The 18,876-nt window shown below is 37.2% G+C and overlaps 1 protein-coding gene across 3 annotated transcripts in view; it reads left to right on the top strand.

Moving 5' to 3' along the window:
- LRBA (LPS responsive beige-like anchor protein) overlaps positions 1-18,876 on the top strand; it is a gene marked incomplete at both ends in the record, with an annotated part of 652,640 nt that overhangs the window by 276,172 nt on the left and 357,592 nt on the right. For all 3 annotated transcript variants that reach the window (XM_080697476.1, XM_080697475.1, XM_080697477.1), the window contains one exon: positions 17,597-17,763. In XM_080697476.1, coding sequence (XP_080553602.1) covers positions 17,597-17,763 — 167 coding nt within the window. The remainder of the gene's footprint in view (positions 1-17,596; positions 17,764-18,876) is intronic.

The raw sequence follows: 18,876 nt of genomic DNA, 5'->3' as shown, positions 1-18,876 counted from the left end.
CATTCAGAGGTAGAACCCCCCCATGGTTCAGTCTCTTGTGTGTGTGTCTCTCACATACATGCACACACACACACTCACAAGGTGTACTGATGTAGGGCTGGAGATATAGTTCAGTGGCCGATCACTCGCTCATCAGCATGTCCAGATCAGTGCTCTGATTACTGGTACCACCACCACCACAGTAAACAAACAAACAAACAAACAAACAAATAAGTGAGAGAGAAAGAATGAATAAGAATATATGTGAGTGAATATGAGAATTTTAAGTGATAATTGCTCCAACTTCAAAATAATAGCTATGTTACTGGGCATATTATTAAAGGGAATATATACATACACACACACACATACACACACACACACACACACACACACACACACACACACACATATATATAGTAGGTAATTTAAAACTACTTTATTTATTTTTTTTTTATTTTATTTTTTTGGTGGTACTGGGGTTCCTGGAAGCCCTTTTTCCTCCGGGCTACACTCCCAGACCTATTTTATATTTTTGAAACAGGGTCTCTTACGCCAGCACGGCTGGCTTTGAACCTGCGCGATCCTCCTGTCTCCGCCTCCCAAGCGTGGGGATTACAAGCGTGCGCCACTACGCCCGGCCTTAAAACTACTTTATGAGTACATTGAAATTAGACATTATAATGAATTTCAGTGTGATAAAACACATATATGTTGGCATTGTTGATCAAATTCAAACAAAAAATATTTTTTATTATCTTCTTAATATTTTCCAGTAGTAGAAAATAAATTCTTGGTAGAAAATCAGATCTGTTGATACCATTGAAATTCCTTTCAAGAAAAGGTCTGAAATACATTTTTAATGAATATATCAAGCCTGTATATAGTTTTCAACTTATGATATCTCCTGATTATCTTAAATATTAACCAGATCCTGGTTTAGTATAGAAATTCCCTTTTAAGTTAAAGTAATATAGATAAGAAACTAAGCAATCTAAAATCTTCATACTGTACTTTATACAACTTTTTTGTTTACTCTTAAGAATTTGCTCATATTATATTATTTTATATATTATATTTTAAATATATTAAATATATTTTATATAAATATATTATGTATTATATAAATATATTACATATATTATATTTTAAATATTATATTATTGCTCATATTATAATATTGGGTACTATTAAAATGATTTACCAAAGTACAATGGAAGTGCTTTAGTTGATAAAAATTTTTTTCTATTTTCTTACCTTTTTTACCACTGCTACTTAAGGGTAGTCTGCTAACCAGTTTAATAGTCCACAGAGGTCAGTCCGTACTGAAATTGAGCTTCTAGAAACTTTATAGCTTGAATGGGAATGTCAGATTTTATTTTTTTTCTTGTGGTACTGGGGATGGAACCCTTCTACCTTCGGGCTATACTCCCAGACCTATTTTATATTTTATTTGGAAACAGGGTCTCTTAAACCAGCAAGGCTGGCTTCGAACCTGCGCGATCCTCCTGTCTCTGCCTCCCAAGTGCAGGGATTACAATCATGTGCCACCATGCCCGGCGCAATGTCAGATTTTTCAAAAAGTGTGCATCCTCAGAGGTGGGGCATGCTGGAGGAGGTGGGCCATCCCTTCTCCTCTGCTTCCTGGCCACCAGGAGGTGAGAACATTTTTTCCTCTGCAGTGCTCTAACGCCCTGCTGCAGAGCAGATTCTGCCTCAGACAGCTAACAAGGGCTGCAACCTTTGAGACCTCTAAAACTGTGAGCCAATAAACCTTTCCTCCTCTAAGTTGGGCTTGTCAGGTGTTTTTGTCAAGGCGAAGGCTGACTAAAACAGATAAGTTGTGCTCGCTTTGGCAGACCATATACTAAAATTGGAACAGTAGAAGATTAGGATGGCCCCTACACAAGGATGATACACAGATTCGTGGAGGGTTTCATATTTTTTTCTTTTTTTTGTGGTACTGGGGTTCCTGGAAGCCCTTCTACCTCCGGGCTACACTCCCAGACCTATTTTATATTTTTGAAACAGGGTCTCTTAACGCCAGCGCGGCTGGCTTCGAACCTGCGCGATCCTCCTGTCTCCGCCTCCCAAGCGCGGGGATTACAAGCATGCGCCACCACGCCCGGCGAGGGTTTCATATTCTAAAAAAGTAAAAACAAAACAGATATGTTGTTTTGAAATAGTCTATGTTAATATGTAATACATTTGAATAAAAATTAAAGAAATTATAACAGTATAACAATATTCAGCTGAGAAATTTCAAATTTAGTTAATATTTTATATATTAAATGACTTATATTACCCTTCCAGGAATCATTCCTTCATGAAAGTAATGACTAAAAGTACATAAGATATACAAGGCAAATATAAACATCTTATATTTGAAGCCGGGCATGGTGGCGCATGCTTGTAATCCCCGCGCTTGGGAGGTGGAGACAGGAGGATCGCGCAGGTTCGAAGCCAGCCGCGCTGGCGTAAGAGACCCTGTTTCCAAAAATTAAAATAGGTCTGGGAGTGTAGCCTGGAGGTTAAGGGCTTCCAGGAACCTCAGTACCACAAAAATAAATAAATAAATAAATAAATAAATAAATAAATAAATTTTTATTTATTTGAGCTTATTCTTTGTTTTCCTTCTTCCTTTTGATATATGTATATAGTCCTATCTTAAAAGAGAGCTCTTTCTTCCTGGGGAGCAGCTGCTCAGCCTTTAATTCCTTTATCTTTTTTTTAAATGATATTGAAGAGTTCTTTCTTTCTCTTCCTGAACAAATGCTATATAAATCTCTGAGCAGTTATCTCATAATGCAGTTATTTTAATCTTATATTTTACTTATATTTATCTTATTTTACTCTAAAACAGTGATACTGGGTATAATATGTGCAAAGTGTTACGAGCATATGTAGGGAACATATACATATATGTGTTTCAGTAGTGGGCATTGAACCCAGGGACATTCTGCCTCTGAGCTATACCATCAGCTCTTTTTTTGTTTTGAAACGGTCTTGCTAGGTTCTCAGCATCTAAGTTGCTGCGGCTGGCTGCAAACTCGCAGTCCTCTGTCTCAGCCTCCCAAGTACTGGCATTACAGATGTGTGCCACTGTACCCTATGCTGGGGACATTTTAATTGGTTAATGTCTCTATCTGTTTGATCCTTCGGAGAAACTTACTGCATTGCTCTTTTTATATGAAAAAACTAAAGCACAGGATTTTCAATAACCTGCATGAACTGAAGTGGCCTTTCTCTAGCCTTGTTCTCTTATCTACAGTGCTAATTATAATCTGTGTAAGATTGTTTCTCTTATTTTTTCTTACTTATTTTTGGGCTTGTTCTTGAAATACTTCTATTTGACAATTTTATCTAAAATTAACTTGTTTGTAGTAGTAAATATATTTAATTAAGAGACCTTAGAATCTTAAGGGATCCGAGTTTTTTATGTTTAAAATTCATGATTTAAGAATTATCATTTGGGTTCCACCTTATTACTTAAATTTCATATTATCGTTATGCAACATAATACGTGCTACACTTTGCTTACCAAAACCAAAGTGTGATATATGCAGGCATCACTGAAGGATTTAGGTTCTGTTTAGGAGAGTTCAGGCACTACCTAAAAATCTTGTGTTTTTTCTTGTTCATAAGTACTCTGATGAAGTAATGAATTAATAAGAACATAATGGTATGTGTAGATTTGACCTACAAGTGGAAAATACAGCCTTCTTTGTGTTGTTTTTTAAGGCATGTTATAGAAAGCATTTTGAAATATTTGTTGTTATCACAAAAGCTTAAAGTAAAATATAAGAACCTATATAAATCTTTAAATCATTCAACAAATATTGAGGACTGCAGTTTATAGAGATAAGAACCCCACACACTGCATCCAGTCCATTAAAGCAAGAAGAAATGGAAGAGATACTTTGATAAGTGCTCCTCTTCTTTTAACCTTGATGCTGTTCTGGGCTGGGCCGGGGAGGGAATGGTGCTGTATCTGTTTCATTGGCTTAGGCTTTATCATGCTGGGAGAAATCAATACTTCGAGGCGTTGCATGACAGAGAAATCACTTCAGAATTAAAGGCAGCTGTCACACATTGTCATTGGTTGACTTTTGTTTGCTGTTGAGGTTTTTAAGCCTTCATTTTTCTAAGTCTTTTTCTGGAGTCTATCTAAGGTTTCCGTAGACAGCCCTTTTATTTTTTTTTTGAAGATCAGATTTTAAATCTGAGGTGAGGGACGTCAAGGACAAAGAGCCCCGGAGGTGGGATGCTGAGAAGCTCGCTCATCTCTATCTGGAGGCGATTTCCCTTTTAAATGGTTCCCAACGAGGTGAGGGATTTATAGTGGAAATGATTTTGAGACAATCGAAGAGCGCACAAAGTGTTTAGTAGAAGCCATGTTTAGTTAAGTAAAAGTGCAGCATTCCGTGGGTAGCTCTCTAAAATAAGAAAATAAAACTATGTCCTGACATGAATGGCATCTCATAGGAAACAGCGACCAACGCTTTAGAAAATAACAGACCGAGCAGGGAGGAGAGGGAAGAGAGAACTTTCTTTTTATTTCACAGGCCATACTCTGATGTGTTTTTAAAAAGGGGCATATGCTTTAAAAGAAGTTTTAATTAAAAACAAAACTTGAGAAAGCAGCACACTTAAATTGTTTAATTAGCATACATTGTTCAATCAGGAGAAAGACTTCTGCAATATTTTGAAAATTTTAGCCTTGAAATTTTAAAGCCGTAGAGTTTTAATTTATTCTTATTTTATAGAATATGTAAACGTAAGGAAAATGTACTTATAGCCTGTTTCACAGTAGATATATTAGCCTGGAAACCTAACTCTAGAAACAATGTGCTTTTCACATTATTAATTTGTCTCTTTTTATTGAGACTGAAAGGAAGAAAGACGGTGTGAGAAGCCTTCTGCTAACCCCTTTCTGCCCCAATGAGGCAGCCACTATTCTAAATTTTACAGGATGACTCACTTGCTCTGTTTTCCCTAACATTTTTCCTTCCTTCCTTCCTTCCTTCCTTCCTTCCTTCCTTCCTTCCTTCCTTCCTTCCTTCCTTCCTTCCTCCCTCCTTCCCTCCCTCCCTCCCTCCTTCCCTCCCTTCCTCTTTCCCTTTTTTCCTTCCTTCTATTTATTTTTTTTTTTCTTTTGAAGTTCTGGGACATGAACCCAGGGGCATTCGACCTCTGAGCTCTACCTCCAATCTTTTTTATATTTTTGTTTTGAAACAAGCCTCTCTAAGTTTCTGAGAGTCTTGCTACATTGCTGAGTCTGTCTTCAAACCTGTAACCTTCCCATCCCAGTCTCCCAAGTACTGGAATTCAGGCCTGTGCCAGCATTCCTGTCCCAACATCTTTTAATACCATCATGTCTTACCAATTTTTTACTTTTATATAAATGGAATTATAAAGTGTTTGTTTTGTTCCGGAATTTTTAGTTCAACATTATGTTTGTGAAATCTATTTACTTAATTAGCACTTCTCTATGTCCTTTTCATTGTTGTTTCATATTCCATTATGAGCAGACCATTAATTTTTCATATTCTCTTCTACTATTTGATGGGCAATTGGGTTGATTACAATGTTTAACTATTCTGAATAATGCTGCTTTGAACATTTTACATGTCATTTGGTGCACATAGAATACTCATATTTTCAGAGAGAGAGAGAGAGAGAGAGAGAGAGAGAGAGAGAGATAGTGTGTGTGTGTGTGTGTGTGTGTGTGTGTGTGTGTGTGTGTTAGTACGGATGCCCCTATTTTTATTGTTTATTTTTGGAACAGGGTCTCACTAAGTTGCAGAGGACCTCACTAAGTAGCTGAGACTGGCTGCTAACCAACAATCCCCTTGTCTCAGCCTCTCAAATACTATGGTTACTAGAGTATGCCACCAGACCTGGCTTATATTTTCAGTTTTAATAGGTATTGCCACATTATTTTACTAAAGTGTGAACCACTTCCAACTTCAGTGTATAGGTGTTCCTGTTCACATTCTCAGTAACGGTTGATCAGTGGTTCTTTTGTATTTTGGTAGTGTCTTTTTATTTGGATTCTTTATTTTTAAACAAATTAAACTGGCCATATTTTTCTACTGCTTGTTTTAAACTTTTTTTTATGTCTGTGAAGCACTTGTTTCCTCTCTTACAGTTTCCTATTGCTCAATTTTCTTTTCCTTACTTATATATAGAGGAAATATTTACATATCTGGGCTTATTAATTTTTTTGTGGTACTTGGATTGTTTTTTTTGGTGGTACTGGGGGTGGAACCCAGGGGCTTTCTACCTCTGGGCTATACTCCCAGACCTTTTTTATATTTTATTTTGAAACAGGGTCTCACTAAGTTGCTGAGAGCCTCACTAAGTAGCTGAGGCTGGCTTCGAACCTGTGTGATCCTCCTGTCTCAGCCTCCCAAGCGTGGGGATTACAAGCGTGCGCCACCACGCTCGGCTTTGTGGTACTAGGATTGAACTCAGGGACTTTCTACCTCTGGGCTACATCCCAGCCCTATTTAATTTTTTTATTTTGAAATATGGTCTTACTAATTGCAGAGGGCCTAAGTTGCTGACGCTGGCATGCAGTCCTCTTGTCTCAGTCTCACAAGTACTGGAATTACAAGTGTGCACTGTCACACCTGGCTTGAAGAATATATATATATATTTTTTTACCATAAAGGGGTGTTAAATGTTCTAAATGCTGTTGTTATAAAAAAGTTGAGTGCATGTATATTTTATCACATTGAACCTCACTATTATGTATAATTACAGTATAGTAATAAGATAAATTTTTAAAAGTTCCATTATAATGTTATGTTTTTACTTTTTTCTGTTATGTGGTATATACATGTATTAATTTTCAAATTTTAAATCAACTTTGCATTCCATGGGTAAGCTTTACTTTCTCATGATGTATAACCCATTTTTACATAGCTGAAGGCTAGTAATTTGTTCAGAATCTTATACAGGAACCTTCAATTTGTCTCTTATATAATTATATTGGTATTTAGTTTTCTGTTCCTATAAAGTAAAATTGATTGCAGTGTATAACTTAGCTTACAGCATCCTAAAGAATTTAGATGACTAGTGTTAATGTCTGTAGGATGCATATTTAGTTGCCCCTCCTTTCTATTTGTCATATTGGTAATACATGTCTCTCTTGTTTTTGAATATTCTGGCTAGATATTTGCAAATTGGTTCGTGTTTTCAAAGATCCATGTAATGATTATTGATTTTTCTCTTAATTATTTTAAATTTAATTATGTACTTTTTCTGTTTATTTTAATGTTCTCCCCCCACCCCTCTCTTTTATGATATTGGGAATTGGGCCCTAGAGCATTCTGCCTCCAAGCTCTACCCCAAGCCCCATTTTATTTTTATCTTGAAACAGGGCCTCACTAGGCTGATGAGAGTCTCATTACTTGCTGAAGCCATTGAACTTGCAATCTTCCTGTTTCAGCCTCTCCAGTACTGAGGTTACCATTGTAGGCACCATACTTAGCTGTTCATTCTCTTTTGTAGAGGTCTAGGTCACTGATTTCTAGGTAGAAGTTTGGGTCATTGATTTTAGTATTCTTTTCTAACATATTTCAAGCTATAACATTTTTTTAAAATTATGGTTAACATGATTCTATGATTTTTTCTAATTGTTTTTGATTTCATCTTTAATCCATAAGTTACTTGGAGATGAATTGCTTCATTTCCAATTATGTGGAATTTTTAAAGATTTTTTTCATTGTGTATTCAAAGAATCAAAAAGGTCTCTGTATTTTTAGATATTTTTCTCTGCAAAACTTCCTCATCTCTAGTAGTATATACTTCAAATTCTAGTATCTTCTCACTAGACTTTTTTTTTTAAAGAAAAATATATTTTCTTTCTGTATAAAAAGTCTGGAGAAGCTGGGCATCATGGCACATGCCTGCAATCCCGCTACTTGGGAGGCGGAGGCAGGAGGATCACAGCTCCAAGGCCAGTGTGCTGTGAATTAATGAGATCCTATTTCAAAATAAAAAATAAGATAGGGAGTCTGGCATGGTGGCACATGCTTGTTGAGAGGCTAAGACAGGAAGATCACAGTTCACTGACAGCCTCAGCTACTTAGGGAAGCCATTTGCTACTCATTGAGACTGTTTCAAAATAAACAATAAACAATAATAAAAAAATAGGGCTGGGAGTGTAGCTCAGTACTGCAAAAAAAAAAGAAAAAAAAGCGGGGGGATGGGGTATAACTCAGTGGTATTGGTCCCCTAGATTCAATCCCCAGTACCACAAGGGGGAAGAAAAAGAAAGAAAAGGAATCTGGAGAATATTTGGGAACTAGTGTATACTTCGAATATATCTGAAATACAAGGTGCATAGGCAGGTATGAAGAGAGCTAATGTACCAGATAGCTGAGTTATATATAGGTCACGAGTTCTGATTAATAAAATGTGTTCCAAGATTTTTTTTTTTTGTCTAGGAAAAATTCTAGTACCATCATAAGCCAATTAGATTATTTCTAGAGCTGAATTGTGAACTAATTTTGAACTAGAAATTTGTGCCGGGCCCAGTGGTGGCGCATGCTTGTTATCCCAGCATTGGGGAGGCAGAGATCAGAAGATTACAGTTCGTGGACAGCCTCAGCTACTTAGTGAGGCCCTTGCAACTCAGTTTGATCCTGTTTCAAAAATAAAAAGTCTAAAAACTAAGGCTGGGTGTGTAGCTCGGCGGTACAGTTACCCTGGGTTCCATCCCTGGTACTGCCAAAAAAAAAAAAATATATATATATATATATATATATATATATATATATATATATATATATATGAACAATGACAAATGCTTAAGAGATCTTTTCAAAATGAAATGAATGGGATGTGAAATGAAGAAAATTGAGATGTCACAGAAACAGTAAAGAAAACCTTCCCCTCTCAGGTGTGCTGGTGTGTTAGGGATAAAGGTGGCAGGTTCAGGTTTGTACATTTTTAAATTTACATGCTTATTGAACAAATAGAGATTACCCTGTGGGTAGAAATATGGGCTCAGAAAGGAAAATTTGAAAGCTTAGCCTAAATTGATGATGGTGGATGAATTGGGCGTGGGTGACGTGGCTGTGGTACATTTTATCAAACCCTTGGAAAAATACCAGTATTTCATAATGGAGAATAAGGATAAAGCCTGACTATCACAAAGGGTGGTCAAGCCGGGCGTGGTGGCACATGCTTGTAATCCCCGTGCTTGGGAGGCTGAGACAGGAGGATCGCACAGGTTCGAAGCCAGCCTCAGCTACTTAGTGAGGCTCTCAGCAACTTAGCGAGACCCTGTTTCCAAAAAAAAAAAAAAAAAAAAATATACATATATATATATATATATATATATATATATATATATGAAAGAAAGGGTGGTCAGATGGAGGACAAAAGGAAGCCAGAGTGAGCTACTTAATTTCAAGATTACTCCTGTCTGAACTTTCTTGCAAAGAGAAAAATAGTGAGATGGAAGCATACAATTTGGATTGAAAGCTTAGTCACTGTTTACTCAGTTACACTTGAAGAGCCACTCTAGTCACTTAAGTACAAATGGCCATTCTGAATTGTTTTTCATTTATTACTTTATCTTTTTACCATAAGTTTTGTGTGATATACTCTACTATAGGAAAGGTTTATTTATCTGAAAGAAGAGGTTTATATATCTTTTATTTACTTTAATATCACAGGAATAAATCTTAGGTGTTTTTTTTAGCAGTAGTCAAACACAATTGAATTGTTAGTTCCCAAGATGCTCATTTCTTTTGTTTTTTCTTTTCAGATATTTTTTGTAGTTGTGTTGTGATGTTATATTATGTAGTTTTTATGATGCCTAAAAGAGGAAAATAGAAAGGTAACGTAAAATAAGAAATAGTGCCTAAAATAAAGTTGAATGTGAAGTTTAGATCTGACCTTTTATTTTATAAGTTCTTTAAGCCATTATTTTGTAAATGGCAATTTATGGTAGGGTCTCTTAGGGTAATTCCACTCAACCTTTAAGCACTAGCGCACACCATATGAATGTGTGTACCACCGATAAGTTGCATGTGTGATCTTGAAACAAGTATTCCTCACTGGTGCATGACTGTGAAGACAGGGCATACATAGAATTTATTCTTGGTGTTTAATAAGAACAGTTTCAAATTATATTATAAATATAATTTGAAAAGTAGATAAAAGCTCATCCTATCTTTTAGAAACATTTTTGTTTGGCTTCCTTTTATCATGTTTTAAGGTCAAATGTGACTTAATGTTCCACAAAGAGACAGAGATTGATAATCAGGAAAGAATAGTCCTTTAATGTGATTTATATCTATAGATTTTATGTCAGATATGAAAAGTTACTGTTCAAATTGTAAAGGAGAATCCATTAAAGAACACTTTAAAACCATTTTACTATTTAGCTTACTTTCAGCCTTTGTTTTTAGAATTATGCCTTTCCAAATAAACTTTAATAGCTTATGAAATGTTTATAAAATACAATTTGATAATATTAAATTATTCTACCATTAATAAAAGTTAGAGTAACAGGCTGTCCAATAAGATTTAATTGGGCACTTTTAGTACTGTTAATATGAAGGTATGTGATATTTCAGGGGTTACAGAAACTAATGATTCCTGAAGTCCATCAATAATTTGAATTTTGGAGAAAAGCGGGGCTTAAGAGCCCCGCTACCAACCAATCTCCATTACCACAAAATCAGCGCCTTTCATAGCCAGAAAACACCATCACCAGAGAAACAAAAAAATCACCAGGCTCCAGAGAGAAAGAGGACTGAGAACAGAGCTCAGAGTCACAGAGGAGATACACCGGCCTCACGCCCGAGGACGCGGCAGCAGCGCCATACTGCCGGCGGCAGCAGCGAGTTCACCGGACGGCTACAGCAAGCTGAGGTGAGCCGCTGCGGAACAGCCAGGCGGGATTTTTCAGCGCAGGGAACATCTAAAGCTCCCATGGCTGAGCTCAGCACACGCTACAGGGATTCAGAGTGGAACTCAAAACCAAGAAGAAAAAAGCCAGCTTCACGGCCGAGGGCGTAACAGCGGCGCCATATTGCCACCGGTGGCAGCAGCAGCAAATTCAACGAGTCCAGTACAGCTACATCTGCAAACTCAAGAACAGTGAGTCAAATTGCGGGCCACAGAGGAGAAATCCCAGTACTGTACTTCCTGGGACTTGACCCAGTGGGGGAGGGGCGGTGGCAGAGATATAACACCATAGGAGAACATGCAACCTGACACCCCCCATAGTTTAAAGCAGCCTCTATCGACTAACTGGGTCGGAGACTCTGTGATACAACCCAGTAAAGGAGTAGTGCGGTCTGAGATACTACAGACTCGAGATCTAGAGCACCGTAAGTGAAGTCATAGTGACCCGAGGGAAGAACCCAGAGAAGGCACAAACTTCCGAAATCATGGGAGAGAGGAATAACAATGGAGCAATGAATGCCCACAACCCCACAACATCAGAACCCGATAAAACTGAAAATCAGAGATTTCTAGAAGATCAAATCAGGAAAATAACTGTAGAAATAATAGAGGTGCTTCGAAAAGAACTCAGAGAGAGCCAAAAAGAGATAAAGGATGCAATTAATGAAGTAAAGGCCTCAATTCAAAGCACAAACAACCGATTAGAACACATGGAGAACAGAATCTCGCTCTTAGATGATCATTCCAAAAATGAACGCATAGTTTCTAATCTAGGAAAAAATATCCAACAGCAGGAATCTGACATTGAAGAAATATGGGCCCATTTTAAGAGAGTTAACCTAAGAATAATTGGAATAGAGGAGGGAAAAGAAAGTGATACCAAAGGGATCAACAATCTCTTCAAGGAAGTAATAGCAGAAAATTTTCCAAACATAGAGCAAGAGGTTGATACACAGATCCAGGAAGCTTATAGAACTCCCTTTAGACAGGATCGGAGAAGAGGATCCCCACACCACATAATTGTCAAAATGACCAATGTGGAAGCCAAGCAGAGAATCTTAAAGGCAACAAAAACAAAGGCCAAGTGACATTCAGAGGCAAACCATTAGAATCACTCCAGACTTCCCAAACCAAGTCATGAGAGCCAGAAGGGCTTGGAGTAACATATTCCAAACTCTGAAAGAAAACAACTTCCAGCCAAAAATTTTCTACCCAGCAAAACTTTCTATCAAATTAGATGGAAAAATAAGAAGCTTCCATGACAAACAGAAACTGAAGGAATTTATGTCTTCAAAACCAGCGCTAGAGAAAATACTGAAAGAGATTAACTACAAAGAAGAAATAGGTAACACACACCAGAACCAGAGAAACAAGATTTTCCATCCAACAGACAACTAAGATTGGTTATCTGTGGAGATTCATTATTTATGTTAGTCTTTTACCTATCTCTAAAGGGTATTGTTTGCCTTTATTGTTGTTAATTTTTAGGATTTCTAGTTGGAATACTAATATACCTTCAGATATAGCATTTGGAAATATTTTATCCAATTCTATTAGTAACTGTTAACTCTGTTTACATTGTCTTTGGATATACAATATTTTTTTATTTTTTAGGGAGTTTGTATACTCTTCTCTTGCCTGTGCCATTGAAATCATATCCAAGAAATCACTGCCAATTTCAATGTTGTGAGGTTTTATGACCCAGATTTTCTTCTAAAAGTTTATAGTCTTAAGATTTATAATTAGGTCTTTTATCTATTTTGAGTTAATACTTGTATATGGGATTAGGTAAGGGTCCAATTTTATTCTTTTCCATGTAATTATTATTTTTCAACAATATTTAGTTAAAAGATTATTATTTCCACCACCAAATGTTCGTGGAAACCTTGTCAAAAATAACTTGACAATATAGGGAAGAATTTAGCTCTAGGCTTGTACTTAACTCCAATGGTTTATATATCTGCCTTTAGAACAGTACTACACTGTTTCAATTATTGTAGCTTTATATGGTTTGAAATCAGAAAATATATATCTTCTAGCTTTGTTCTTTTTCAAGATCGTTTTGGGTATCTAGAATCCATATTCCATATTAGGATAGATTTTTTCTGAAAAATAAATATATAAATATATGATAGTTTCACCTAAAAAAATAGAAAAAAAATATTCTCTTAAGAAAGAAAGCAAAAAGAAATATTGAAATGTTATCTTTAAGTCATCAAAAGCTTGGTATCAGACAAATGAAACTGTTATGTGAAATTATCATTTTTAATTTTGGATAAATTGCTATAATACTAGATGTCAACCACTAAGCCAAGCATGGGAAGGAGGGATGGGGAGGGAATGGGGTGGGGATCGGGTAGGGGCTGACTGGGCGATGTGTGCATGTATTTCTACAAAAGTTTGTATCCCACTATGATGTATGAATACAGTGCACCAATAAAAAATAAAAAAAAAATAAAAAAAAGAAAAAAAAAAAAAAAATAATTTGAATTTTTTATGATAAAGTTAGAAGAGGGCAGATTATGGATTTAGTAGGGAGTGTTGAAAATATAGTGACACTTTTGTTACAATTGAGTAATTCTCTAGTTATCGTCACTACGTTCTTTAAGGTTTTTCTTCATCATTTTCTTTTTTTTGTTTGTTTGTTCAAATTCTGTTTTTGCCAAATGGTGCTCTCTTGTGGCTTATTTGACAATTAGCTTATTTAAGAAGTATAGTATATAAGCTGTGTCCCCTGGGCATGCTGGTAATCTTAGTGACTTGGCAGGCTGAGGCAGGTAGGATCACAGCTTCAAGACCAGCCTAGGCAACTTGGAGAGCTCCTGTCTCAAAATAAAAAATAAGGATTGAGAATATAGCTCTAGGTGTAGAGCACCTCTGGGCTCAGTTCCCTTGACCACATGATACAAGAGAAAGAAAGAAAGAAAAGAAAAGAAAGAAAGAAAGAAAGAAAGAAAGAGAGAAAGAAAGAAAGGAGGGAAGGGAGGGAGAGAGGAATAGGATAGAAGGGAGGAAGGAAAAGAAAAGAAATACAGCATATGTTAGTGGGGCAGAGTAGCACACGCCTGTAATACCGACTGTTTAGGAGATGAGTTACGAGTATTAGAAGTCTGAGGCCTACATGGGTAATTTAGTAAGACTCTTTCTCAAAAATAGAAAGATTAGAGGTATTGCTCAGTGGTAGATCCCATTGGATTTGATCCCATTGCCACAAAAAAGGAAAAAAAGAAATATAGACTATAGCTGGGTGTGGTGGTGCACACCTATAATCCCAGTATTTGGGAGGCTGAGATAGGAGGATTCTAGGTTCACGGCCAGCCTCTGCAATACAGCGAGGCCCTCCACAACTGAGTGGGACCTTGTATTATTTATTTATTTATTTATTTATTTATTTATTTATTTATTTATTTATTTATTTTTGGTGGTACTGGGGGTGGAACCCCAGGGGCCTTCTCTGGGCTACACTCCCAGACCTATTTTCAATTTTTATTTGGAAACAGGGTCTCTTAGACCAGCAAGGCTGGCTTCAAAACAGTGCAATCCTCCTGTCTCCACCTCCCAAGCGCGGGGATTACAAGCGTGCACCACCACGCCTGGCAGGGACCTTGTTTTAAAATAAAAAATAAAAAATTGATCAGGGCATGGTGGTACACAATTGAAAGTCCATTACTTGGGAGGCTAAGACAGGAAGATCTCAGGTTCCTGGTCAGCATCAGCTACTTTATGAGGCCCTCTATAACTTCGTGAGACTCTGTTTCAAAATAAAGAATAAAAAATAGGGCTGGAAGGGTAGATGGGAGTTAGAATGCCCTTGAGTTCAACCCCAGTACTAAAAATACATACATGCATACATACATCATACATACATACATACATACAGGGTTGAGGGGTATAGATGTGAGGTAGAATGCCCCTGGTTTCAATCCCCAGTACCACCAATATATAAATTTGTATGTATTTATGTATTCATGTATGTATGCATGTATGTATATATGATATGACATCTGTATTTAACTTGTTATAACTTAATCTAGTTCCTAATATGACTCTTTTTCTCCCACTTCAATGTTTAAAGAAAGTACTTTTTCTTTAAAGAAAGTACTTTTTCTTTACCCATGCAGATGGCACTTAGCCCTAACCATGGCTGCCCAGCACCGGCAAGAGACCTCAGCAGGATGATGCTGCCGTCTTGTTTTCGTGTTGCTTCCTCATCTTGCACTCATCTGCATCAACACACCATGACTTTTTGTGACCTTTCCTGTCTGCATCCTGCACTGCAGAATTCCATCAGTGGCTTTTATTGCTTTTTGTACTATATTCTGTGCTTTGGTCAAGTGCATTGCTTTTCTTCTTCTTGAAACTCATCCCTATTTTTCTGCCTTGACTTTCCTACCCAGGAATAGCTTCCCTTCTCAGATTCCTCCATTGTTTAATTCAGCCTTGGATCTCTATGGTACATCACACAGACTGAGATTTTTCCCCCCTTGTGTATATACTATATCTGTTGTGTTGCTTTCAATGTACAGAATAAAAAAACTCAATTCATATGGATACGCAACAAACAGGAGTGTTTTGGACCTTATAAGAAGTCTAAAAAAGTCTCCTAGGGACTCCAAAGGTAGTCTAAGATTTCTTTGGTGGGGGTGGCGACTGCGGAACGCAGCATATAGAATCTGACCTTCCAGAAGTTCATGGTTCCATCTGGGATGAACTCTGCTTTCCCACTGTTCTCTGCGTTCTGCTCCTTTTGGGTTTGAGCTTTATGTTCAGGCCAGCTTTCCTCAAGGTGCAGGCAGGGATTTCAGTACTTCTGGAGGTTCGTACTTCCTTTCTCTTTTACACACCGAGAGGAAGGAGCAACTACCCACCCCAAACTTAAACTTTCAGTGTAAGCCGGGCGTGGTGGCGCACGCTTGTAATCTCAGCGCTTGGGAGGCTGAGACAGGAGGGTCGCACAGGTTCGAAGCCAGCCTCAGCTACTTAGGCTTTCAGCAACTTAGTGAGACCCTGTTTCCAAATAAAGTATAAAATAGGTTTGGGAGTATAACTCGGAGGTAGGAAAGCCCATGGGTTCTATCTTCAGTACCACAAACACACACACACACACACACACACACACACACACAAAACGAAACGAAAAAAAAAAAACTTTTTGTGTAAGGCAACAGTTACATCAGTTCCCTTCTCTGAGCCAGTTTGTGGGTGTCAGTGTGATTCTTACACCAATGGGTTTAGGACAGTTAGGATGCTTCTTTGTTACTGGGGCCCTGGTGGGAGTTGTATGTGGCAATGATCTATACAAACAATTATGCAGTAGAAAAGTCAGGCAACCACAAAACGCAGGTTTCACATGCAAAAACCAGAAATATTTTTTCCAACATCAAATTTAGCTTAGTTTTGAGAGAGAGAGAGAGAGAGGGAGGGAGGGGGGGCAGAGAATTTGTGGACTTACATTTGGAAATTAAGGCCAGGAGTCAAGTAGACCCTGTAAAGGATCAAATTAACACCAGTCTTCATGTTTTCCTCTTTAAATCAGTGTATTCGTGATGGCATAATTAACGTGATACCACAAGTACTTGAATTCAGAAAGAAGAGAAACATTTTGGAAACTAAGAAATGTATCTGATTATTGCAAAAGAATGATTTTTTGTTGTTTGTTTTGCAAAATTGATATATTACAAAGTACTTTTCCAACTGTACTGTACACATAAATCACCTGGGGCCTTATTAAAATCTGAGATACTAAGCCAGGCATGTTGAGACATGCTTGTAATCCCAATATTTGGGAAGCTGAGATAGGAGGATCAGAAGTGTGTGGCCAGGCTCAGCAATGGTAGGCCCTCTGCAACTTAGACTTTATTTCAAAATAAAAAATAAAGTAGGACTAGGGGTGTAGCTCAGAGGTAGAATGCCTCTGAGTTCAATCCCCAGTATCATACACACACACCAAAAAAAAAAAAAAAAAAATCTAAATACCGATTTAGTGGGTTTGAGATGCACCAGAGATTGTGCGTTTATAATCTCTCAGGTGATTCCAGGGCTGCTGGTCCATTTTGAGTGTAGAAGACTGCTTTGTTTTCTAAACTGAGAACCCGCTCAGTTTACCATCATAAAGGACTCTGCCTGCTTCTGCACTCTGCGGGGCCTGGTGACTTACTCCCTCACTTCACTTACCTTGGCCACTCAGCCCGTTCTCTGACCAGCAGCTGTCGTGATCATTTTAACATGTAAATCTGTAAGTTGCCCCACTGCTTAAAGCCTTCCACGGGCATCCCCTGCATTAGAATGAAGTCTAAAGTCCTCGCCATACCTACCTGGTAACAAATGACCCAGCCCCTGCTTACCTCTCCTAAGTAACCTCCTACCACTACCTGGCGTCTGGAGTCCTCTGAACTTTACATCCTGCTGTATGCCATGCTGGGCCGCTGCGTGTTCACATCACAGCTGCTGCTCATTGTGTAGGTCTCTGCTTAACTACAACAGCTTCTGAGTGTATCTTGTGATCGACGTCCAGGAAGTGAATTGTTGAGACAGAAGATCATTGAATCCGGTTCACTGTTTAATGGGAGATAGAGAAATAATTTTAAAATAAGAATAATTTTAAAATTTTGTTTGGTTCAGTGCCTGTTGAACATTATTTTGTGATGCACCTCATTAATAAATTTCTTTTTCTTTCCTATCCAAGTCGCTGTGTGCCCAGTATTCTGCAGATAAACGAGAAGAGGAGAAGATGTGTGATCACTTGATAAGAGCAGCGAAATATCGAGATCATATGACGGCAACTCAATTAATCCAGAAGATTATCAACATCCTCACAGACAAGCATGGAGCCTGGGGCAACTCTGCAGTGAGGTAAAGGGCGCCTTCTGCAGCTGGCTCTGGTTCTCTGTACAGGGCCTCCATTGAGACAAATGTCTTTGAATATGCTCAAAGCCAGATAAGGAAGAGAGTAATTTAATTTTGTTTTTTTATCATCCACTATGAATTTAAAGGCAAATGGAAGGAGTAAACTAGCATGGGGACAATTATTGATCTTTCTAGATATTTCAGTTCTCTCACCTACCTCTGAAAGAAAATGTGCTCTTATCTATTCGTTTTCAAGTGAATATTAAGGGAAGTAGTTAAACTATGCTATTAGTTGTTCTTACAGAATTTCTATGCCTATAGCATTTTATCTTAAAAATTTTTTCTATTTTACACTTTGGAGTTTTTGACACATAAATTTGAAAACATAATAAAATGTTTTGGTTTCTTGAATTCATGTTTTATATCACAGGAATGTGGTATGAAATTCTTTAAGCGACTTCTTAAATATATATTGAATGTATCATATTCAATATATTTATGTCCTTTTAGGATAATTAAACAGAACAAAGTATTCTAAACTCTGCTTTCAATGAACAAAATAAATTACTTTTTAGGTCTAAGGAATTTAAATTGTTAAATTTGTTCCTTATTAAATAGTTTATATTATGAATCTTAGAAATATGCTTTGACTCTTTTATGTAATGTTAATGAAAAGAGTTTATTTCCCCACTTAAAAATTGTTTTAATTCTTCATTCATGCATAAATATGTGTGATAATTTGATAAGAACAGTTAAATATAGAGACCAGATATTTACATTGTCTAGAAGACATGAAAAAAAAAGAAAAGGAAAACAGTTTTGTTGTTCAAGTGTAATTTCTTTATACTTAGGTTTTAATCAACATAGATGTCTCAGACATCATATTGCAGTTCAGAAAATTTCCCATAAAAATAAATAATTTTGATTTTTTTGAGAGATAAGCTTTAACATTTTTTAATCAAAGTCTACTGATAACAAATGCTTTTTAGTAAAAATTATTTGCTAAGCTGGATGTGGTGGCGCACGCTTGTAATCCCAGCATTCAGGAGGCAGAGACAGAAGGATTGCGGTTCGCAGACAAGCCTCAGCTACTTAGTGAGGCCCTTCGCAAGTCAGTGA

This window comes from Muscardinus avellanarius (genome assembly GCF_963383645.1).
Source record: "Muscardinus avellanarius genome assembly, chromosome: 6".
NCBI classification, from domain to species: Eukaryota; Metazoa; Chordata; class Mammalia; order Rodentia; family Gliridae; genus Muscardinus; species Muscardinus avellanarius.
The sequence above is the reverse complement of the archived record's forward strand: the minus strand, read 5'-3'. Positions and strand labels throughout refer to the sequence as shown.